The sequence below is a fragment of the Lepisosteus platostomus genome, chromosome 14 (assembly GCF_059453375.1).
Source record: "Lepisosteus platostomus isolate fLepPlt1 chromosome 14, fLepPlt1.hap1, whole genome shotgun sequence".
Lineage (NCBI taxonomy): Eukaryota > Metazoa > Chordata > Actinopteri > Semionotiformes > Lepisosteidae > Lepisosteus > Lepisosteus platostomus.
The window spans coordinates 30,225,139-30,250,708 of NC_142624.1; the positions used below are offsets into that span (position 1 = coordinate 30,225,139).

At 36.9% G+C, this 25,570-nt stretch overlaps 1 protein-coding gene across 3 annotated transcripts in view; it reads right to left on the reverse strand.

Moving 5' to 3' along the window:
• Positions 1–25,570, reverse strand: part of mylka (myosin, light chain kinase a) — a 99,025-nt gene that overhangs the window by 36,867 nt on the left and 36,588 nt on the right. For 2 of the 3 annotated variants that reach the window (XM_088605572.1, XM_088605573.1), the window contains exons 3-13: positions 25,188–25,395; positions 22,769–22,817; positions 21,300–21,465; positions 20,571–20,736; positions 19,938–19,959; positions 18,969–19,531; positions 17,620–17,823; positions 13,613–13,747; positions 10,322–10,474; positions 1,147–1,284; positions 78–275 (exon numbers count right to left, since the gene is read on the reverse strand). In XM_088605572.1, coding sequence (XP_088461698.1) covers positions 78–275; positions 1,147–1,284; positions 10,322–10,474; positions 13,613–13,747; positions 17,620–17,823; positions 18,969–19,531; positions 19,938–19,959; positions 20,571–20,736; positions 21,300–21,465; positions 22,769–22,817; positions 25,188–25,395 — 2,002 coding nt within the window. The remainder of the gene's footprint in view (positions 1–77; positions 276–1,146; positions 1,285–10,321; positions 10,475–13,612; positions 13,748–17,619; positions 17,824–18,968; positions 19,532–19,937; positions 19,960–20,570; positions 20,737–21,299; positions 21,466–22,768; positions 22,818–25,187; positions 25,396–25,570) is intronic. The other variant, XM_088605574.1, reaches the window with a different exon arrangement.

The window sequence follows — 25,570 nt, forward strand, 5'->3', positions numbered from 1 at the left end:
AAAGTTTTAAATGCAAAATCACAATACAGTATGTTATTCTGCTTGTGTCCTGGCTTTAGTGAAATGAAAACAGATACCCTGCACAGTGAGTCTGGCTTCTGTGCGAGCCACACCAAGCTCATTCCACACCTCACAGGTGTATTTCCCCGTGTCTTCAGGAAAGACCTCCTGAATGAGAAGAGTGTATTCATTTCCACACTTCTTAAAGTGAAAGTCCTCTGACTCCTGGATTTCTTTCCCATTGTGAAGCCAAACTATTTCTGGTTTAGGATTAGCTGCAAAATGATAAATGTACAGTAAGTGAAAAATGCACCCAGCATATTTTGCTGAAAACTACTGTATTTAGTCTGAGATTAAATCAAAACATTGATACACCAACCAAATGTGTAATTTAAAAACCAGTGCTTGCTGTTCCCCGGAAGCTACTTTGATGGGAAAACTGCCACCGAATTCTAAATCCATATTTTGTCAATGGGTCTATATTTTGATTTAATCAAAGCCTTAGTTTCTCTGCCTATGATAGATTTGTCTCTGGAACTCAACTGTATCTGTGTGATCTTTTATTTGTTTCTGTTTTGGAATTTCGGAAATTTGACAAAATGTATAAAGAATACAATTAAGTTTATTTTTCGCCCTCTGTAGCTCAACACATCAATAGATGAACAAAAACACAATATAAATCTTGTTTCTTTCCCTGGAGTTTATTCAAATTAATTCAAAACATAAGTTGACTTAAATACCAACAACTGCAAAAAGACCTTTTATTATGTTAATGTAGTTGTCTAGTAATACTGTAGTTTAATGGCAAACTGCAATACATTATGAACTATGAAAATCTAGTCATAAGACCTATAACCTATAACAGACATTTTACACTATAGGAAACTTTAGCACACATAAAATGACCACACAGATTGAACAATGAAGCACAAAAGCTATTAATTGCAGTAAGAGGCACTATTTGCAGAACATGATGTTACATATACATATATCCGCTTGTGTGCAGAGACAGAACAGCGAATGCTAAAAAGTAAACTTACTTTTTCAATATCATTGGTCTTATTACAACTATTTTGTTCCAATAATTAATCTTAATCTGAAAAAAATAGACAATTATCAAGAAACTCTTTGACAAGAGTGCCTTACCTGTCACCTCAACAGTCATACTGACTTGGCCTCCATCCATGACTTGAAGATCATTCAGGCCTTTGAGGAACACTGGAGCGAATGTCTTTTTCTGTTCTTCAGCATTTGAGGCCTCGGTTTTCTTAGCTGTTTGCTTTTCTGAACATGCACACAAGAAATGAACTTACTAAAATATATTTTAAACCCCTGATACATAGTCCATTACAAAGTAGCAATCGGTCCAGCCAAACAGACATATAAAGACATGTTAAGTCATGACTGAAATAAAAAGGCTATAGACATTAGGTACACATGTATTTAAAATATTTTTGAGTCAATAGGTTAAGTTGTCTAATAGTGAATAGTTTAGGGTGTATGAATTCAAATCATAGTGCAACAGGTATGTTATGATGAAGTCAGGCACTAAAGGAGCAATCATGTTTCTATCTAATCTGGAGCATGTCAGTTGTGCTGTCCTTCATAATAAAGAGAAAGGAAGAATGGACAGAGTGGAAGGCAATTATTGACCACAGGCTACAACGGCTGTGTCTGGTTACCACCTAGAAGTGAATTCACATGAAAATTGTTCTGTTGCTTTGAGAGAACAACAGAATAAGAATTTCTAAGAACTGTCTTACTTGAGGCCTCAAACTTCTTGGCTGTTTTGTTGTCTGAACACACAGAAACATATTTTTCTCCTGCTGTGGAGGAAGCTGTATCTACTTGGAATCAATGTCTTCTTCCCAGTGTGCAAATACAACACATTTATATTTGCTGAAAAACAATCACTTTTCACGAACAGGAGTGTTAACCCTGATGCAGTGCGTATATCCCAAAACAGGTTATAGAATCTGGCTTCATTAACATCCGCCTCACTTTTGGGCCATGTCTGTTTCTTTTCTCTCCCTTCAGAGGATATTTAAATTTCAGACACTTCCTGGTTTGACAGAGATTTTATTTCCATGAAGTACCTTCATCAAGTTACTGTTCTTGCTTTGTGAGGTATTAGGATCCATAGTTTAGGTGCTTCTCAATGACGGAGGCAACTCATGGAAAGTGGACTCTGCATCTACAGTATCTATATACAGTACAGTACATACTGCACCTCATTCCTGAGGCTCTACTTTTCTAATAGGGTATGTCTGTTCCATTGTTTCTCCATTAGTTTGAAACTTCCTATGTGTTTTAGACTTTATTTCAGAGTACGAATTTAAAATACTTCAAAATGGATTGCCAGGAAGCTAAATTTAACTTTTAATTTCCCAAGCATTTGTGTAAGACATGATTTACATACCGTATATAAACTTTATAAACACTCACGATGTTCTGGGAGTAGCATTTTCAGATAAAATAATCACACGGGAAAGCAAAAGATTTTCCCTGGTCCATCAAATCAATTTTAGTACAGATATCACAGAATTGTTTGAAATGTAATGACAAAACCATACCAGATAAATTCACTGAAAAATAACTTCTCATTGATAAGCAAAGCTTGTGAGTGAGGGTAGAATCTGGGCTTTCATCCAGAGGCCATGGCTTACAAAAAAAAAAACATCTGAATATAAACACATAGAGCAGTGTAGATCAATATGGAACCCTGCAGTGGAAGAACACCCTAAATCAGGTTTTGACTAGCGTGTGGATCCTGTACATTTGTCAGCAACCTTCATCATTCTTGTTATTTCACAAGGCTACATAAACCAAGCAATGAATGATAAAAATAAAACTATTTGCATTTCAAGCCTGCTAAGGCAGACTTCAGATGTAAGAATAGAATACATATTTTCTTTGACTTCATGATGTATCTGTTGGATTCTAATGGGCTAAAACAGCAGGAAATTCAGTCTCTTACGTCTAGATTAATGCTCATTAGAACACTCAGAATTTAATCCACTGTGAAATCTAGTTAGGGTCTGACATTAGTTATCTGCAGTAGCAAGAAGACAAGGCAATTGTCTTGCAGTCCAAGTTTATTGCTGTTGTAATGCAAGAATAATTTTTATTTTTTTCTTTAAAAACTGGATCCTCGTTTCCTCCTTATCATTCCTTAAATCAATAGTAAAATCATGGATGCTGCACATTGGTGGTGGTGGAGGGGAGTCCCCATTACCTGTAAAGCGCTTTGAGTGGAGTGTCCAGAAAAGCGCTATATAAGTGTAAGCAATTATTATTATTATTTATTATTATTACAGACACACAGTGATTATCTTTGCACCACAGCTAACTTGTAAAACAAGCCAGAAGAAATGTGTGCTTTCTAAGAGTTTCCTATTTCATCAGAATGTGTTTTTATAATTCATTGAATGATGTCAAAGGTAATCTAAATGCAGTAATGATGCATTTATTTAAATATTTTAATAAATAAATATAAACATGCAAACAAATAGCCTACAGGAATTTGGTGTATGAAAATGGAATTACATTTTGTATGTAATTCCTAATTCCTGTGGACCCTCTGTTGAGATTTAAATACACTAAACACAGCAGTACTTCAGTATACATTCAGATTTGAAGACCTATGTAAAGCAGTTATTGCTACTTTTATTACTGGCATACACCTTGACAGGTTACTTAAATACCTAATAATACATTATTACTGATACTGTACATGAAGGGTATGTAATACTTATTTACTGTTGATGAAAGCTAATTAAGTACCTAGACAACCTTTATAAAGTGGTTATTTATCATGTGTTAAGCACTAGTATATAATTTACACATGCCTTATGTACCTCCTATTCTCAAGTGTGACTAATGTCTTTTAACACCCTACAAATAAAATGAAAAGTTACAGAAATGCATGTGCTACAGCTACAGACAAGCAAGGAAAAAAAGTGAAGGAAGATTTCCTCAAATATTCTTAGCATTTTAATACATCATAAAGAGCAGCTGTACTTGCATAGTAACCCACATATTTTGGGGAGGCAGAAAGGATACTTTTGAAAGCAGTTCAGAGCCACAGACAAATCCATTAAAAATTGGACACATTAAAGCAACAATCACTTCATTGCAATCCATCAACTTCATGTAAATAGCAAAGACATAAACGACTGACCAAAATTAATCTGAAATGTTCTTTTCACTCTAAAAAAGTGAAAGCAATCCATTAATTCAATTAAAAAGATGTTATCAGGTGCTGCTTTCCTATGTTTACTTGCAGCCTAAAAAAATAATGACCAAGCAAAACGTCTGTGTCTTTGTTCTCACTGACTCACGTTGACCATTTATGGTGTTTGGTTAGACGCTGGGGCTCAGGGTTCATAAATCTAGTCAGTGAACACCAGGACGTAAGTCAAAGAAAGAGCCATCTCGAAAACCAAACGGACAAGCTGTAGTGTTTTCCTAAACACATCTCATTTTGTATATACATATTTAGCATACCGTAGGGGGAGATCCAAGATTTAGTTTCCACTAGACAACTTAAACAAAACTGCATGAGCTCTGTTTTAGAAGAGCACATAAGAAAGTCTGCAAACAGAAGTATGATATTCGGCCCATGATAGGGATTACATCGGTTTCAACAACATGGCTGGGCAGCTTGATCCAGACTCCTAAGTGTAAAATCATTCTTCCTGCTCTTTGTTTTAAATGTACTTGTTCATAGATTCCCGGTATGCTCCCTGGTTCACGTTTCATTGCTGATTCTGAAGACGTGTTGATTTTGGCAATGCCTGTGAGCATTTTAAATACTTGAATCGGTTCCCATCATAGTCTTCTGGGCTCGAGACTAAAAAGGTTTAAGGTTTTAGCCCTTGTGAACAGGAATGTATGAGATTACTCACCAAGAAACTAGAAAATATCAAATAGAATATTAAAATACTATCTGCGTGTCACAGTAGCTGAGTGTCTGATTTAAGCCTAAAAGACTCCTCATTAAGGCTCTCAAGTATTATACAGTACTTACCATACAAGACACCTTAACATTTAATTTACAATTAGAAACATATTCAAAAACTGTATTATGAAAGGACGAAAATATATATCACAGGTGCAAGAAATTCATGAATGAAACAATATACAGTTTTAACATACGCCTAGAAAAAATGCTCCTTTATATATGTGGCACTTTTTAGAAAAAAAAATAGATAGTCCAAAGATGCTGCAAGTCATGTCATGGGAATGAGTTCTCATACTATGTCACACTCCCGAGATCATAGCAGATACATAAACCACAAATGAAGAATATATCCTGTCATTTCTGTTACACCATCTCAGTTCTTTCCACTCTTTTAGAGCACAACAAAGACCTAGAAAATGCCAAAGACCAAACAAGGACTTTAGGCCAAACCTTAATACCTATAAATATATACTGTATATTGAGCACGTAAGAAAAGCTGTCAGTTGGGTTTCTCTTCCTCCTTTCCTTCTGAAGGTGATGGGACCTTATAGGCCCTCTAGGGGCATGACAGGCAGAATGCAGCTTCACAGATTCAAGCACTGCCTTTGTCATAGTACAGAGACTTACAAGGCGAACAGAAAACTAGGTCCAGTGGAAGAAAGAAAACCCTCTTCACTCTAATTCCACAAACACTGGCTTCTGAAAACAACCCTATACAAAAAACAATGTAGAAAAGGAATCTGTCACCGCTATCACATTACTGCTGTTAAACAGTACTACAGTATACTGAAATACTAGTTCATCTGAATACATTATTACCAAATGATAGCATTGCAACAAAGAGAAAAATCAGGTTGAGGGCTTTTTCTGGGTTTCTACTCTCATGTGTATCTCTATTCTGCTATTTCGTTTTCAGAATTAACCCTTTAACACATTATTGAATATTTAGTATTCCAGAGCAATGGAGGATAATAGTCCTGGCCATTGTAGTATTTTTCTTTGATCTACAAAAGAAAATCTGCATATCAGATAATATATCAGGGATAAAAACAATAAAGGATATTTAATATGATTGTCTATGCTTTGCTTTTATAAAAAGCAAACAATACACAGGATATCAAAATGACCTTACCTGTTGGAATTCATTTATTTTTACACATGGCACAATACAGAATTTCTAAACATCATTCATGCCCGTTTTCAGCACAGATATCCCTTCTTCATCTGAGCACCCACTCATTAAGAGCTGAACCTGTGGTTTCTTCCTTGCAATCATAAGCTACTTCTCTCCAGACTTAATAAGTGACGGATAATCAGATTTAAAAGGAGGTTAAAATTACTCTGGAGAAGCAGCCCAGATCCAGCACCACAGGGGATAAATGTCCATGCTGTCAGACATGTGCCTACTAGGAATTCCAAAATAACACCAGCTCAGTAACTGCTTTGCTTTCATTTGAATTAACATAGGCTCTCTTTAACAATTTTCTTTTTCAGTGTTTTTGTATACTTCTTTATTAAAAGCACCAATAATAAAAGAATCGCTTGCAAAGGAATATTAACTTTTAAAAATCTCAACATCTATCCATTCTCTTTCCGCTTGATCCAAATCCGGGTCGCGGGGGAGCCGGAGTCTTTCGGGTGCAAGGCAGGGTACACCCTGCAAGGGATACCACTTCATCGCAGGAACATACAGACAACACTCACACATTCACACCAGGGTCAATTGTTCTAGAAGCACCTACCAGCATATTTTTGGACTGCGGGAGGAAATCGGATCAGCCGGGGACAACATATGAACCAGTGATGAGAGGCAAAAATGCTAACCACTGCATCACCATGCTGCCCAAAATCTCAACATACGTTGCTTTATTTTTTCTCATTTTTGGCCTAGAGGTACAATTTACTTCTATACATCATCGTATAACCTCTAGCCTACTTTGATGAGAAATACACTGCTTCCTCTAAGCTTAGCTAGGGATCAGGATAAATTACTAAGCTCTTAGTAATCAGTTTCTCTATTCCCCCTACTAGCTACAAACACCAGGCACTAAATCCTATTGGTTTAAAAAACAATATTAAAAATAATTTAAACTATTTATAATCAAAGTTTTTGAGTTTCAACAAAGACAATGCTTTTTACCCTACAGATAAATTCTGTCTTTATATACATTTTTTTTACATTTTTTAAATGTACAGGTGTTTTTAAAAGTGTTTCTTCTTCTTTCTGCTATTGTTTTGATCTACAGTATCTAGTAATAACTCTGTAAATTTTTCTCTTGAAAACTCAAAACATAAGATCAGTAACAGTGATGACAGAATGGTTAACAAAGATGAATAGTAGGAAAGAGAAAGGGCTTTTAAAGGTTAGAGTAGATACTAAAGTTATGATTTTCATCATATTATTAAGCTCTACTGACCTTGAAATAAAATGTACTACTTCTAAAAAACATCACTGTCATTTATTTGTTATTCCCATGGATATGGGGGTTCAAAAAACACTAAGAAAACAAAAAAAACACTTCTTAAGGCCCTGACATTTATGATATTTTTGGCTTATCTGCAGTATATTCTGTTGAATAGTTTCCTCACAACATCTTGACATTCTGCATCAATGACTAACCATTTCCTGTAATATTTTTAGTACAAACACAATATTTGATATTTGTTATTCCAGAACAGATGGAAGCCACATCAGTTCGGCTACCAGGAAAGATCACGTTAGCACCTTTTGATATTTCAGGTGATTGAAAGATTCTAGAGATCTTGTCATTTTTCATGTTGATTTATAAGGATCACTATTCTCATTGCTTTAACCAAATATCACCAATGATAATAACTGAAATGTATGTACAAAGTAAAGATGAGGATCATTCTGACTATTTGTAATGTTGGTTTTATTCCATAGATCCTCAGTTTGTTCCTGTTCACCCATTCAAGGTTTTACTTTTTAAGACTAATGTTGTAGATTTTTTCCTGGTTCAAGACCCCCACCTGGGAATTAAAAAAAAAAAAAACATTGTGCTCACGAAAGCAAGTCTGTCATCAAAAATATCTCTGCTTTCAGTAAACAATATACTGTATATCTGCCAAGAAAGGCAAATGAGGGATAGAGAAGAGTTAAATCTCAAGCATTCCAGAGCACCAAAGTATATCTCCAAAACAGCAAGATTAGTCTCCATCAGAATATTTGTTCTCATTATTCCAACATTAAGGACTAAGCAATGGTATATTACTTATCTGTTCTGCAACCTTTGACATAACTTTGCTTATTATTCTTTTTGTGTGTATACTTTTATTTCCACGCAAAGTATCACTGTGGGAAACTACTGGTATTCTGCATTTGCCCTTTAAAACTGAATCTGTGCCACTTAAAACTCTGTTGTCAGATAACATTCATAAAAAATGTAAAAAGCAGATGTTTAATTTAACTATATGAAAATACTTAGTCAGTTAGTCTAAAAATAACATTTGTTTTTGACAAAACTAGACCTTTAATCATGTTTTAAGTAGTCTAAATAGGAACATTTTCTCTCCCAAGCATTTTTAAAAGGATCAGTGCATTTCCTATCTCCTGTGTCAAGTACGTGCTCTATATAGCCAAGAAACTAGTGACTTTAAATGGTCTTAAAGGAAGTTATAAATGAAGGGGAAAACTGAAGAAAGGCTGCTTTTAGCTGCCATGTTTCATTCCATCTTCACTTCCACTGCAGATTGGAAGTGTACAAATGTCTGTCTCCTCTTATAGTATTTTTCAACATTTCTTTTACAGAAAACTGTATGTAAGAAAATAGAAAAGGTTAGGATTCAAGAACTTGTTATTATGAAAAGGCACACTGGACGCCCCCGGAAGGGACGAGCAGGGACACCCCCGGAAGGGTGGGAGTTTACACCGACAGTCCCAGAGGGGATTGCACGCACATAAGGCGTTCTTTTTCGTTTCGCCTGCCCCGTCACGTATTTTCACTGGGGCAGGCACACCTGTTTCACACACTAGAGTTTTAATTTGTATTTGCCTTACGCACCCGGCTTTACCAGACTGGACCCCCGCTAAATAGGGTCAGTCCAGTCTGGTCCTGTCACGCCCTCTGCAGCCAGAGGGCGCTCCTTCTCTGTCCTGTCCCTAGTTTCCTGCCTGCTGTCCTTCCAGTCTCTCCCTTTCCCTTGGGCTATATATTTCCGGGTCTTCCACTCTGCCCTGGCTCAGCATTGACATTCGGATGTCCTGAGACCCGCCTAGCACCAGGTCGCCCCACGTCCGCTACCTGAGGGCATAGGGTTCTATACGGCATTTCCTGAACTCTTTGCACTACGAGCCCGGACCTTTTTCCCCGTCTCGCCGCTAAGCATAGGGTCTTTTTCCGCTCTCCTGCCTCTCCACGGTAAGTCCCTTTGGACATCCGTGACAGGTCCCCGCTGTGCTAGCAGTTCTTTTTGCCAGGCTGGACGCTGTTAAATAGGGTAAGCCCAGCCTGGAGGTCGCAATGCACAGCAGTACACCTTTCCTTCTGCCCTTTTGTTTCATTATTCACCCCTTTTTGTGTTATTCTTGGTCCCTACTAACCTCACACCGGTGCTTCTGTCCCTCCGTTAGGGGACTTTTTACCGGTGCTCACTGCTGCACTGTTACAACAGCCATGGGACATCTAGAATCCTGTCAATCCTGCCGGCCAGTATGAAGTCACCTGCAGCAGCCAAGAGCCTTCAAACCTTTGGCGTCAATGCCATTCAGCAAAGTCCAATAATCTGTCTGTCTCAAAAAATAAACATCTATAGAACGCAAGATGGTAACTGAACCTGAGGTAATGGAAAACTTCAATTAAGTCCCTTATAAGAAGATACATAGCTCTTTTAAAAATAATTTACAATGGCTTTCCCACTCTAATAGCTGTTCTACCTAACTGCAGGGTGTCTGCCAACAGTACACTGTGAACAGTGACCATTTACACACCAGAGAGTAACACCATCAGTGTCTACAACAGTGTGTGCAGTTGTAGACCATCAGTGTCTACAACAGTCCAAAATCAGCAGCACAACAGAAAGGTGGGGAGCTTTGATACTGTCAGTGTGCAAGAGCTGGGAACATAGTGCCCCTTCCCCAAGTTGCACAGTTAACAGGGCACAGCTTTCAAGATAGTCATTATCTTGACTTACTTTCTAAGCATTGTGTATGTATATCTGTATGCAATAAACTGCAATTTGATCTCAAATCACACTTTGCACAGAAATATAAATAAAATATTTTATTTCAGTTACCACGTACGGCATACTCATTTTTCTTATTTTAGGATATTTTAACATTGGAACTGAACATTAAATGAACATGGAGAAGAGACAGAACAGAATAAATACACAGCCCACCTTTTATGAACACTTTAGCACTGCAGACGGCTCTTCCATAGCTGTTCTCAGCGACACAAGAGTACATCCCATTATCCTCTGGGAGAGCATCTTGAACCGTTAATTTGGCCACACCATTTTCAAAAGAGGAATGTGCATATTGGATGGTTTTATCTAATGTTTTAAAGAAATAAAAAACACACAGGAAATAAGAAGTATAGAATTATCGCTGTCCGGAATGCAAGTTTCTAAACTATAACTTTTACTCAAAATAATGTATCATTACTGTTTCATTGCATAAAGGATCTTCCTAAACAACACATCTGAATATATTCATGCTGTGCAATTGATGTGCAAAGCAAGTTAATTAACCAATTTAATAAAAACCTTTCTATTGGGCATTAACTGTTCATTTTAATTATATAATACTTAATACAAATCCAACTATATTATTATAATTTACTAATATAGTCATGCCAGATTTGTGCAAAAAAACAATATTTCTGTCTTCTGCTCTATTTAGTGCTCTTTTGTTCTCCACCTCCACTATGAAATATGTGTATTTCGCTTTGGAGAGTTTTTGTTCTCTAGATGTTGTATGTAAGCGAGACTATAGGATTCTAAGGTGGAAAGGACAGATGGAATTTTAGAGAGCACTGATGACTGACTAGAGATTCAGCAGTGGTCAAATACAGTAATGTCAGTGGTAATCTATAACTAGAACTTCCCAACAGGACAAAAAATTAAATTGCTATTATCTAAGATCAGATCCGTGATTCAGGTCAACACAACAATCTTTGAAAAGTTCATGGTAAGCAACTTTTCTAGTTAATATAATGTTTTCTTTTTCTAAAAAAAAATATATTGGGAAGGAGCTGGCAAACTCTTGGACCTGGAATGATTATTTTTAGTGATCAAAAGTAAAAACAAGACTTGGGACAAATTCCACAAGTGAAAGAAATTAAAAAAAAACTGCAGATTTTTTAATGGTTCAAGAAATACCTTTGATACTATCCATTAAGCAAGCCATAAAATACAAAACCCCATTAACAAAGCCTTGTAAGGGAAATACAGAGTGGGCAGTAGGATTCAGATGGCTGATAGGATCCAATAAAAACAGGTTTCCTTATCAGATGAAAATGAATTGAAGCTCTCGAGTTAGACACAATAGAAAGTCAAATTGACTTCAGCAGGTTGTGATGGCTCAAGATCCAGTGTAAATACTAATTATAAATCATCTGCATTATCTTTTGCAGGGTGACCCTTTCCTAAGAAAGGCATGGGCTTTAATTCCAGGGGACTGTTTTTTTTCTACTGGTAGGTATTTCATAATCTGTCTGCATGAGTCAGTAACAGTTTCAAATGTCTGCTTTTGGAGTGCAAACATATGCCATGTCTGGGTGGTGTAAAGTTTCAGAGAGAGCAATGCATGTTTTTCCTTTATATGGTTCTAGGCCTCATATTTGTTTAATAGCTCCAGCTATATTTTCCAGTCGTCGGAAAGGGTTAGATATCTCTATTGTGCTTAGCAGGGGTTGCTCAGCCCTGTCTTCTTTCATGAAATAAATTAGCTGCAGCAATCTTAAAATATTTCACCAATGTACTGCTTGATACACCCAGAATCATAGTGTAGCTCAAACTTGGCAAACTGTTGTAAATAAAATCCTCCCGGAAAAGAAATACAGTATATTAGATCCTATCAATGAAAATACAAATGAATGCAGAATGTTATAACAACAATGAAACAGTTTAAAAGCCAAATTAATTTTAATTTTAATCCATTTTAATTTGGATTTAGTCTGTTGTTATGATTACAAAACCCAACAAAAATGAGGATTGCCTTTTAATATTTATTACGATTGCAGGAATATTCAGAATATATATAAAGGCATTACAGTACATGTAAATATTTTAAGGAGCCCTGTATGTTTGTTTTTACAGGTGATTTGAATATAAAAATGCAGAATTTATATAGAAGAGACTACTCTTTTCCTTCTTTGCAAACATTATTATTTCTAAATAATTTTTGTGTTAACTTTAAATAAAATAGGTTTTTTAAAAATTAAAGTAATGGTGTATTAAAACCCTTTTTTTACTTTTCAAAGTAAAAATGCATTATTACTGTTGTTACTGTAAAAAAACCTAATTCTATTGCAAGTTCTACATCACACACATAGAATCCTTTTTATGTAAAGTTTTAGATTTTTCCCTTCACTGTTACTAAGCTGTGAAAAATCAACAGCAAGAATACTTCAGAACATTTCTTGCACTGCTCTGTTTTGAATTAGAATGAAAAACCTCCACTGAGGAATAAGATCTCTCTTAACTAAGTAGAAATGAAAGACAGTGTTTCGTTATAAAATCAGATTAACCTGCTATGTCTTAAAGTTCCATTTAAAGACATAGCTCCTTCTATTTTTGATCCCAAACTCTCCAAAAACATTCCAAGCTTGACTTCTTTTGAGTTTTAAGCAGAATCATGCAGTCTGTATTAATTTTCTGTTATTTAACCTACAGCTAGGCTTTAGGATTTAATTGTTTTATTTGATCCCAAAGTAGTCTCCCATTAACTATTGTCATATGCAAGACATATGCTCTGTCTGAATCCTAACCGGAGATATGCTGAGCCAGGAATTTGTCATCTCAAACACTGACTTGATACCAGGATATCCTAGCTGGACTACCTTGTGTCATCTCTATACAATAGAGAATAAGATCACAGATTTGTTTTTTGATAGACATACTACAAATGTAAGTATTCAACAGTTGTCAGACTAAAACGATAGCATTCTAGAAGCTGTCACGCAGGATGAAAGAGCAGTAGCAGTTACACTGTAAATCCTAAAATCTGAACATTGCTTTGAAGTAATAATTCCCCTCATATATGTGTAATATATGAATATTCTATATTGAAACAAAAAAAACAATCTTTATACAAATTTTTCAATGTGTTAAAATGTGTTTTGTGCTAAATTAGTGGGTTACCTTCTAAAGAAAAACAACAAATGCCATAATTTATATCTCTTTTAGTTTGCTTGTCTGTTGTGACTTTTTATATTGACCAGTCCATATTGATTTTAGTTTTATGTGAGAATTTGCATTTCTGTTGCACACCTGTTGAACTAACACTAACAGGTCTCCCCTGGCTTTCCTGGGTTTAGCACTGCACTGTGCTAAAGGATTAAGAAACGTTAAGATGTAGAAGATTAGGACTATCGGCACAGCCTACAGGTGAGAGAGTGAAGAACAGAAAGTAAAATGCAGCTCATGCAGCAACAGGGTATATAAGGAAAGTTATACAGCTTTTCTTACCATTTAAAAGCCAAGAAATCTGAGGCAGGGGTTTTCCCTCTACAGTGCACTGCAACACAAAATCCTGCCCCTCACTCACAGAGCACCCTTTCAGAGCACTGGTGAAAAATGGTGCTTTTCCCTCATCTTCTGGAGCTAAGATTTTAAAACAAAGAACACAACAACTCTTCACAGAAATTTCTCAACATCAAGATAACTCCTTTCAATATTAATATATACTGTACATACGGTATACAAACTGTCTTTCATAAAACTCTTCAAACTCTTTGAAAGATACAAGAAAGACTTTTTTCTTTAACAAAATATATCCAACAAGATATTCAGTGCACAGTGGCAAAAATACATAGTCATTCATCACACTTAAATAGCAACATACTGATATTTACCCTCTTTCTCCCATTATGACCTGTACTGCACACCTTAGAATACAGTACTCCACTGCACGTCTAGCAATTAAAACAAACACTTTGCATGTGATTTTAGCTGCCAGCACATCACACTCAAATTGCAGACGTATGTCCTGCTAGACAACAGAAGATCAAGAAGGGAACTATGTTGAGTCCTGTTCAGTATGGTCTGTGAAAGAGCTAACACAATTCACTGCCTGCTGCAGAGGCAGTTTGATGAAGGCTGCTGTTATTGTCTTTTGTTTTTTTTTGTAATTGTTTTTTCCCTTTTTTCTTGCTTTGTGACAAACCTTTGTTTAGTGCAAACCAGAATGCACCTTCTCTGAAATGAACTAAACTTAACCATTTCTTCAGAAATGACACTGTTCACTGTGCCTTTTTTTTGCTACACTCTGCGTACTGCATACTTCACTCTTTCCATACAAATGATGGCAGCACAGTAAACATTCTACAAAAACATTTGCAAGCAAGAACATTTGTTCCCTGAGCCAGAAATATAGGTGAGACTACAACATGAGAATAGTGATTAACAAGAGGGGCCAAGCTAGACATAATGCCAGTTTCACTGTGGGTGTACACAAACTGTACAGACACACAGACAATTTAAAAACCAATTAACCTAGCCTGCATGTTTTTGGAAAGTGGGAGCATACCAGAGTACTGTAGGAGAAAAGTTCAAGCTCCATACTGAAGGCTCTCCACGTCATGACATCTGTTGGCTAATTCCTAGTGCTGGAATTATGCCCACAGACCTTTCTGCCCTGTTGTCCACAAGGCATCACTGTACAGTATCTCAAATGCCCATCTTGGGTTTTGTTGAAACTGCTCTGTTCTCCTTTTAAGGACAAACATTTGAGATCAAATATTGCCAATCCACTATTCATGTTATTTTCCAATTAAATGCAATCCCCACAGCAATTTTGTAAACACCCTGTTGTTTTATCCTTAAGCAAGCAAATAAGACCATGAAGCACATCCAGTTTAAAAGAAAGTACTTTGTGTCATGGCAGATTGAAGTCTGGCAACAATCTTTTTTTTTTGTTGCTTTTTTAATGCAACCACTGTCAGGGCTTTTTGCTGGTCTTCCAAGGCTGGCAACATACTTAGAGGTTTTGCTTGAATTTGCAAAAAGTACAAGCATAAAATCTTTACAGAAATTAAAAATACCCCTCAGTACTATAGGGCTCGTGCTATTAAAAAATAACAAAAGCTGTTTGTAAAGATACTCATTTTCCAGTAAGTAGAGCATGTAGTTATTTATATGATTAATAATACCCTTCAAACAATGTTATTAATTTTTTTTCACTGAATCACACAGTTGCCTTCTAAACGCAAGTGACTTTTATCATAAATGTAAACTCCTGAAACAGAGGAGTGCTCTGTGTAGAAATATTTGGCTTTAGTTTGATGAGATTTCCCGAATTTCATTTTTCATCATAGCCCACCTCTGACTCTTTTTAGTAATCAGACATCCAGATACATTCAGTATTTAGAGTATTTCAGGACAATAGATGGTTTGCATTCTTTTTCACCACTGTTTGCCTACGACCACACATGCTTGAAGCACCAAATAGCCTTCTCTCACAATTATAGTTACTGTCATTTAAAATATTATTTTAACAAGGGCAGATGTATGTAAAATATGCAACACGTACACAACTACAAAAAGGATGTCCTGCTCTGGAATCAGTATTATAAAAAAAGATATAGATAACAATGGTTATATTCATTCCTGGGCTCAAAGGCAAACCATAAAACGGTTAAAAAAGCTCAATCAAATTATTTTACTCTTGAACAGTGAGGACTACAAAGAGACCTGATTCAGGAAATAAAAATCCTCAAAGGCACTGTCACAATCAACCTCAATGGAGGTCTTCAGAGCCAACAGTGAATCAGGAACCAGAGGACACAAGTGAAAATTACAGACAAGTGCCTTAAAACCTGAGACTCTGAGGGTCTTTTTTTAGATAAATGGTTGTGAAAGTCTGGAACACATTACCTAACCAGTTCCCTGGCTTCTTTCAAGAAATGACAGGATGAGATCCTCATACTGTATGAGTTGTCTATTTGCAACTAAAGATAAAAAATGGCTTCCTGTTTGCTGCATTTAGAGATTTTATGTTCTTTAAAGTTCTTCTTGCACCCCATGTAGAAATCTTGTTAATTCATCTTTCAACAATTCAAAGCTATTGTGAACTACTGAATACAGTATATGATAAAGAAACCATATCTGTAGTAGTTCAATATGGGACAAATCTGAACTATTTTACCTGTAAATTAAAGATGTGTGCCAGGTTGAAATAGAAAAAACTACATCATATTGAAACTAGAATTTCCCATCCATTTTTAATGGTAATAGATAAATTGGAATAACTGTGGGAGGCTTTCATATTTTCTCACTAAAAAGTCTTAAAACCTGATGTTAGATTGCTCCCTGCTGGCAAGTAAAGCTCAAGTCCAGACTCAGAACAATGTAATCCACATACAAACTAATTCTTATTTTTTGCCACCTTACTTTAAAAATATGGAATCCATCCTGTCATTTTCTAACTGCTTTATCAAATACAGGGTCATGGGGGAGCCAGAGCCTATCCCAGCAAGCAATGGGTGCAAGGCAGTATACACCTTGGCTGGGATGGCAGGCCATCACAGGGCAGACACACAAACACAGACCCTTACACCAAGGCCAGTTTCTCCAAAACCAACTTCTGGAGAACCCGAAGGTAATTTACCTGAATATGGGGAGAACGTACTGTACAAACAGCCCACTGATAGCATCCTGTCACGGATGTCGGAAGGGACAAACCGTGGATAGGCAGGAAAGAGGAAAAAGACCCATATGCGTAGTGGCGGAACGGGGGGTTAGGCCGGGCTCAGCAGTTCAGTAGTCATATAGAAACCTATGCCCTCAGGCAGCGGACGTGGGGCGACCTGGATGCTGTCTCAGGACATCCGAACTTCAATGCTGAGCGCAGGAGAATAAGAGACCCGGAAATATACAGCCCCAGGGAGAGAGACACCGGAAGGAGAGCAAAACACAGGAAACTAGGGACAGGACAGAGTAGAGGCGCCCTCTGGCTGCAGGAGGCATGACACATCCCACATGCAGAACTGAACCCCTGGAGCCAACTCTGCAAAGCAGAAATGCCACTATGCCACAGCCCTGCCCACAGATTTGGAATCATGACTTAAATCTTTAGCTGCAAGTTCAAACATTCAGGTTTGAGAATACGAACTAAACATTCGGATTATTTTCAGTCTACTGTATGACCAAACCTCTATTTTGAGCTATTTGAATTTTCAAAAGATGTCACACAGCATTTCATAGACAAGAGAAAATGCCACAAGATATGCTTTTATTTTCATTGCAGAGTGATAAACTGTACGCTTGTCTTGTCTGCTTTTTTAAATACATCAGGAGGTGCTGCAACTGAAATCACAGAAGTGCCACTTTGAAACACATTTACTGTACACTATCTCTGGTTATAAAATGTGTTCTGTCATAATGAAAAAAATGCTTTCTTGTATAATCATGTACTTTATTTATTATTAAGTTTAAATTATTACTCAATAATGAAATTGATATTTTTGTCTACTTACTTTTCACATTCAGCGTCCAGGTAATAGACACTTTCCCTCTGATGTTTGTTGCTGTGCAGCTATAAATCCCACAATCTTCTTTCTGGACTTTGTCAAAGCAGAGGTAATGCATGTTGTTTTCCTCGTGTATTTTTAAGCCTGCTTTTCTTTTCAGGGAAAGGCCATCTTTAATCCAGTTAACATCAGGTTTTGGACTTCCTGAAACTGTATGAAGTAGCACAGGGCTGAAAAGAACTCAATAATACCACCTTTTCTTAATGATAATAATGAATCAACAGGTACAGTAAGCATATATTGTTCCAAATTGTATACAGTACCTTGAGGACACAGAGAGAATGAAATATCTAGCTTTTCAAATTTAAAAGTAGTCTTTTCTCATTTTAATGCTTCTTGGATTGATATACTGTTGTTACACTTTGACTATTTTAATCCTTATTTATTTTCCGTAAGTTAGTAACCCATCTGTCAGTATGAATAAATCAGAAGAAATCTCCCTGAAGATCTGAGATAGGTCTTTTTGTTCTTTTTGGAAAAGCCTAACCATTATTTATCATTTACAAGGAATGCTAAAAATGGATTTTACACCCCTATGCTAAATGCTTCAGAGAATACTTCAAAATCTGGTGTTAATTTGTCATGGGACAGACTAATGCTGGCAGGAATAAAAGATGGAAAATCACCACGCATGAGATGAACTAATATTTTATACCAGGATTTTAAAGTACCTTAAGATTCCTATAATCTGGAGTTCATAACATGAAATATTTCTGTCATCTCCATTCTTTATGTTGGACCTAGAGTATGCAGAGGCTACAGTGGACAAACGTTGACCAATGCAGAAATAAACATCTGTTTCTATTATTATTTTCTTTTAAAAATATTGAGAATCTTCACCCATTTTTTTTTTTCATTTTGATCGGCAAGGAGCATCACAGGAACCATCTTTCAGGGAGGGCAAACTCAAAGACTGCAGTGAAATGTGCAATAGTCAGAGCCATTCAACTTTTATTCTACGCTATCAGTCCTCAGCACCCACCAATGGCAGAGCAAGAGAATCAGAGGAAAGACAGATGCAAGTCTCAGTGATGACACTGGATGCTTATGGGTGGTAGATAAAAGTAAACAGCTGGGCTGGCTATTAGCTGGATGGACTGCATGGCCTGACTGACTAGAACCCATCCATCACTCACTGGGTGAATGAACTACTGATGAAGCCCAGATTTAAGAACTGTGAAAGTAAGGATGACACAACTGAATCCATGGCCCATGTGAGTGCATTCACTCTGCATGATGGGCTATGCTTGTCTGTTAGTGACTTAACTGGAATCAATGTCAACTTCAACCGTTACCTTGGCATTTGAATATGACCTCTGAGCCCTCCACTGCTTCAGAGCTTTGTGGCTGAATTTCAAACTTGGGAGAAGTTCCTCTGGTTTCCATTTTTTGCTGTTCTGCCGATTTTCTGGTTTCTCTTTGTTTCCCGGGTGCAGTGGGCTCGGCATCAGTCATCTTGCGGGCTGCTCCGCTGTCCGGGGCCCCCTGCTGTGCTCGTCGCCCTGTCCCCGCCCTTCTGCCTTCGGGCCCAGCTCTGACGTCGGCCAATGTCGGCTTCAGTTCCTGAAGTGCTACTGAACTTGCCGTCTTTGGCTGAACTGAAGACTTTTTTATTTCTGCTCCGTGATCAGACAGGGGCTTTTGGGGCTCTGCTTCTACCTTCCCCGATGGTGCGGTGCTTTCAGTCACAGCTTTCGACTCCCTACTGGTGACTGTCACTGCAGTGTAGGTGTGTTTTGGCTCCACCTTTTCTAGCATCTTTGCGGACTGCTGTTCGTTTATTAGACCATTACTTGCTTTGTGCTTCACTTCAGACATCTCTGTCTTTGTAACAGTGGTAACTGGATTCACAGGACTCCTAAAAAAGAAAAAAAAAATGCTTTAGCTTCATTACAGCAGGTTTAAGCCAATACATAACGAACCACATAACTTTCTTAATGCTTTTTGAAAATTCTTGAATATGAAAAGTTGTGAAATAGACTCAGTTTTCACAACCAAATATGACTACAGTTAGATGAAAGGATAACCAAAGCAGCTTGAATGTGTACATTTAGCATAAGCAATGAAGAGCTCTTGGAGTACTGCATCCCTGAAGATAAAAGATAAACGTAGAATACATGTGCAATGCTTGTCAAGATGAGGAGTGCTGTTAAAAATGTATGGTAGTAAACTGGCAGAGCTCATTGGGGTCATTTGTAGATAGTTTTGCCGTACATTAATGTTGTGTGAAAGGTAACGGAAAGGCAAACCTGCAGTATACTTACATTTCTGATTTGGTACTTGAACCTAAAAAGGAAAACAGGATTAAATAGATGTTTCTCTTCTATGTTATTCACATTACACCCTCCACCCTCCATTACACCCCCCAAGCCTTATTAATGAATTTCAAGTAAGAATGGAACATTATATTCCCTTGATCAATGACCTTTTTGTATTAGTTTATTTGTTTCCCCAAGACAATAATTGTATGATTAATATTTTGTTATATTGTACATCAGAAAGGAACATGTAGAGGCTAATTCATGCTGAAGAGTAAAGAGAAATTATACAGATCACATTTTGACTGGGGAGCCCCCATTGGGTATTAATCCAAACACCTGAAAAGGCTCCATAGCCAAATGGAGTTTTTCATCTTTCTTTTAACTTTATAGCATGGGATTAAGTACTACTTGTTCCCCTGCAGCTTGCACATCGATGCAGCTCCCTATTCTACTGTCTTACTATATACAGTACATTAGGTCCAATCTTTATTTTTAACTTCTACCATGACTCTGTATCTCCAGTGACACTTGAGTGCAGGAATAATCTCAACACTTACACAACAAAACTCAATCATGAATCATGTTTTCTCAGTATTAATAGTGAAAAATCCACAATTATGTTGGTGGAAAACGTACTCTGAACTAGGAGCTCTGCTGATGCTGTGGCTTTCCCGGCCGTATTCACCACGGAGCAGGTGTACAATCCAGCATCCTCGGTCTGTACATTGCGGATCTCAAAGAAATGAATTCCTGATTTCTCAAAAATGTTGAAATGATCACTTTCCTGGAGCTCAATGTCATCCTAAAGTGAAAAGTAAGACACATTGTCATTTTAAATTTAATAAGATGGTAAATTTGGTAAGTTTAATAAGCAACTTTGTTGCTCTGTTATTTTGGCTATTCCTTTTGTAATAACAACAACAAAAAAAAACTTCTGAGGCTTAATAATTTTGTATTACATGGCAGCAGCACTCCCACACTTACATTTGCTTTAGATTTTTATCCTCTAACTCTAAGCCGTTTAATATGAATTTAATCTATTTCACAAACTCCGCAAATCAATGCCTGGATTAAATAAAAACTTCAAAAACAACAAACCCAGTACTCAGTGGCAGGTTTTCATCTGGTAGAAACAAGATGCCTTTTGGCAGACAAAAAGCCAGTATTATGGAGCAGGATTGTAATTTGCGATTTGTGGGTGGGTCAGACTTTTGACTTAATCTGGGCCTATATTCAAGAATCTGTTAAGCAATAAACCAGTTGTACTCCACAGTTTTAAAACTATTTAAAACAACTCCTTTTCCATACCAAAACACAGAAGAAAACAAGGCTTCAAATGTAACTTCCTGTAAGAATATTAATTACCTTAAACCACATAACCTGAGGCTGAGGACGGCCAGTTATTTTAGCAGAGAATTTGCCACTTTGTCCAGCCTTGAGGATCAGTCGCGATGGTTTTGTCACAAATTTTGGAGGACTCTCTCCCCAAATACTAGGTCGGGATTCAACCGGTGGGACAGAAAATTTTCCTCTAAAATCAGAAATGGAAAAACTAGTTAAAAATGAGCCAGGGAGTAGAGTTAGAACGGTCACTTATGTGAGAGTGATGTTAAACTCCAGTATGTCAGGAAGAAGGTGTCCCATTTCTAATTTTCTAATGGTCATGCTCAGATGTAAACAAAAAACAAATATGAAAAGATGTCAAGACAGTAACGGTTTTAGGACAAATAATTGTAATATAAAACATCTGAAACAAAAAACTAAGGTCTAGTATTGAGGTGACAATGGACATAACCACTTTGTCCAACTTTGTCCAGGATTCAGGGATCATTCTTGTTGCCGGTACAGCCGTCTAAAGACAGGATGTGTTTAATGAGCAGTAGGTGACATACAAGAGAATGTACAGTACAGGTATATATATCAATCACACAATTGTCTCCTGCATACAAAGGCCTTACAGAGCTAAAAAGCAAATAGTATATATTTAGAATAAGATCAGCTTTATTCTCTGGTAAATTATCAAATTAATTTTTTCCCTAAAATTTCTTCTTACCGGTCTTGTAGCTTTTCCCCACTAAGTATTCTATAGATCCTCCCTCCAAACACTATATTCTATTTAAACAAATTTAAAAAAAAACTCCCTCTAGTGGATAAACTACTTGACTGCTAAAAGATTTCTTGCAGTAATACAGAGATCCTGAATCCTGTACTTGGAGAACTGTATTATCCACAGGATTTCAGTCCAGATGGATTAATAATGACTTGAAGTATCTGAGTTATGGCCTAATTGGAATTTAACAGTATCTCTCAGGTCTTCAGGTGTTGAGACATAGCAAACCAAAAGACCCTCATCAACTGTTCAGGACCAAGATTGCTCACCCCTGCTTAAATATCACTGTCTGATCTTCTTTGCAGGCTAGAAGCAACTCTTTAACAATATGTGACTTCAGCATATTTACATGGAAGGTCTATTATTTCCCCCTACTGTATCTCTAAACAGTACTTCATTACAGAATATACAAAATGAACATGGTAAACAACTTCAATTTTTAGTTCAACCACTGTTTCTTTCTGAACGTTGAGTTTTTGAGAAAAAAAAAAGAAAGAATTTGGCTTACACTTTATTTTCAAAAGCATAGTAGAAGACTTAATGCCTGTTATAAAAAACATTTCTTGGCCTGATTCTACTCAGATTTTCTGAACTGGCACAACTACATGAAAGAGTATAAGTAAACTGTTCTTTAAACAACACTGTCACAAAAACTGCAATATTTAAACAAAAGCAAAAGTTTAAAAATTTGTGTCAAATCAAGTTAAGAAGTAAGATATCTTACCCTGTTGATCGGCTGCTAGATGGTAAATTATATTTCCTCCCACCATTACCTGGCCATAAAAAAAAATTAAAGTCACATACTGTATTTATCCATATTGCAGCACACAATATTGAACGAACAGGTAAAACTGAAAAAAGTAGAAAGAATAGACCAGATACAATCCACAAAGCAATATGCCCATAAAATTTTTATTGAAATTGAGTGGTTCGCTTAGATTACAAAACAAATCTACATTTTCAAACATGTATAAAGTATCTGAAATAAAGAAAAAATTGTGGATTGATGTATCAGCATAATCTTTAAAAAACATTTAATGCTCCCTTTTAAAGCAATAGTAGCAGAAATAGCAATTGAGACATGACCACTCCAATCTGCTCTTGAAGCAGGTAGACAGAACTCCATCTGTTTCTGTTCGTAATTTTGTAATGTTTAAATGTTCAAATAATTGTTTATGATCCTGTAAATCTGTCCAGCTGCATGCCAAATCAAACAACATGGAAAGCCATTAACTTTTTTTTTCATGTATTGAGTACAGTAGATGCACTTCTTAAATTTACAATTAAAAGTTTAAGTAAAAGAGTGAAAAAAAATATTCTGGAGATGAAAGAAGGATTTATGCCCCAGGCACTGTGACCGGGTAGTTTATATACAAAACTTTCCAGTAGTGCTTTCATGTGTCTAACAGGACAAACAGACACATCAGGTTTCAGATTTAGATGCCATCTCACAATCACATGTTGAAAGCAAAGGCCAACCCCAAACCCACCCCCACCTCCCACTGGGAAACAAATATTTTCCAGAAAGCAATAAAATCAATAGAGGTCTCACTTGAGTCTCACTTTTTCAGGCTTTAAATCTCACTCTCAAGGACAAATAAACCTTGGCAACTCTGCACAAGCTGTGCCCAAAGATGTGCATCCTAGAATTCTAGATCCTAGAACTTCCACAGAGGGAGTACTGAAATTCCAAATTAAAAATAATTCGATTTGATGCGGCTTAACAATTTTAAGTGTTTTTTTTTCTGTAAAAACACTTTGAATTATTACCATACTGCTCAATTCGCACTGTATAACGAGGAAAAAAAACAATACATGCTTAAGTGTCTCAACCAAATTTTTTGAATCTTTTAAAATGCACTACTGAGCATTCCTCCTTGAATCAACCCCCAAAAAGAATCATTAACTACTTAAATAATAAAGCCATGCATTTTTCCAACATTTAGTATTCTCTCACAATATGCTATAGACAGATTCTGCAAAGTAAGATCTAGCCAAAACTCTTAAGTTTTAACGCCAGTGTTAACCACAGATGCATAAATAAATCTAGGGCCTTCTGACAAGAACCTGCAGAAAGATTAAGCTTTCCTGCGCTGCTAGAGGCTAATCCCAATGTGGAATAAAAATCATTTAAGTATAAAGCCAAAATCAATACATCGAACATCATTCGTTATACACACCTCCAAGGGTGTCGCACTACAGTTGTCACACTTCTCGGTGCTTAAAGTTTACACGCATCTCCGAAAGAGAGAATTGCTCCATTGAAATGCAGTTAGCCTCATCAGTAATTAAATATGCGAGGGCAGAAGAAAACGCACTCCCATGTCCACCACATGTCACAGCCGGTCTGGTTAATTGATCAGACACAGCATTTACATGAGCTTTGTGCTCAAGTGGAGAACAGTCCGAACACCACACTCTACAGGTTTGTAAAATGGTGCTTTTGACGAGGAGTCAAACTATAATAACAATAAATTAGCCTACCTCAAAGTACTCTCCTGTAACAAAATGGTGTACATCTTGAAACATGAAAACAAAGAGGAAATAACACGTATCTAGAAGAAAATCTGAGACCACTGACCACTACTGCATAGGGTTTTGGCAGCAGGGTACAATCTGCATTTTAACAATCTATGCTGTCTTTCTCATATTCTGTGTTCAAATTCTACCTAAATTCCACCTTTAAAGGTTGAAACTGAAAAGCACTAAATGATTTGATGGAGACTGCGCACCTCAGCCTTATCAGTGTAGTGAGTATAAGACTTGTATTGCCTGAAATAACCTTCTCTGTTGGGAAGCACAGTGATATTTGTGGTTGTTTTTACTGCTGAAATCTCTGACATTAATGACATGAACCCTGCAACTGTTGACATGCGCAAAACCCCACATTCTTAGTGTGGCTACATGTCTTTTAAGCCTTTTCAGCATAAACAGGGGCTGTAGTACAACTTTTTCTGATCTAGCCATGTTTCGGTGCGCACTTTTTCAAAAGTTTGCTCAATGGTGTGTGCAAAGGTTGCACATTACACGCCACATTCTTATAACAGTGGTCGATTAGTTTGATTTTCAGTACTGCATGTACAGTAAACAGTCATTGCTGTTCTTCAATACTGTGGAGAAATATTTTTTTCCCTGATGGTTACCTTCTACTGTAAGTTCCACAGTTACTTGTCGGGATCCCCCGTCATTCACAGCTTCACAGGTATATTTCCCACTGTCTTCCTCCGTAACCCCTTGGATGACCAAACTGAAAGTTCCCCGGGCACTTTGCTCAATCACATTGCGGTCACCAGCTATCACCGTCTTCCCATTCTTATACCAGGTCACCTGAGGTTCTGGGTAACCCCTTACCTGCAAATAAAGACAAAACACAGTTTTTAAAGAAGTTACTGAGAAACAAGATGGGATCCTGTCAGATTTAGGGGTGATTGAGTAACCTGCGGAAAGGTGTGGCACTGTGAACAACAGAACGTTTCAAAACTTAAGTTTACTGTCTAAAACCCTTCCGTTAAGTGAATTAAAACAA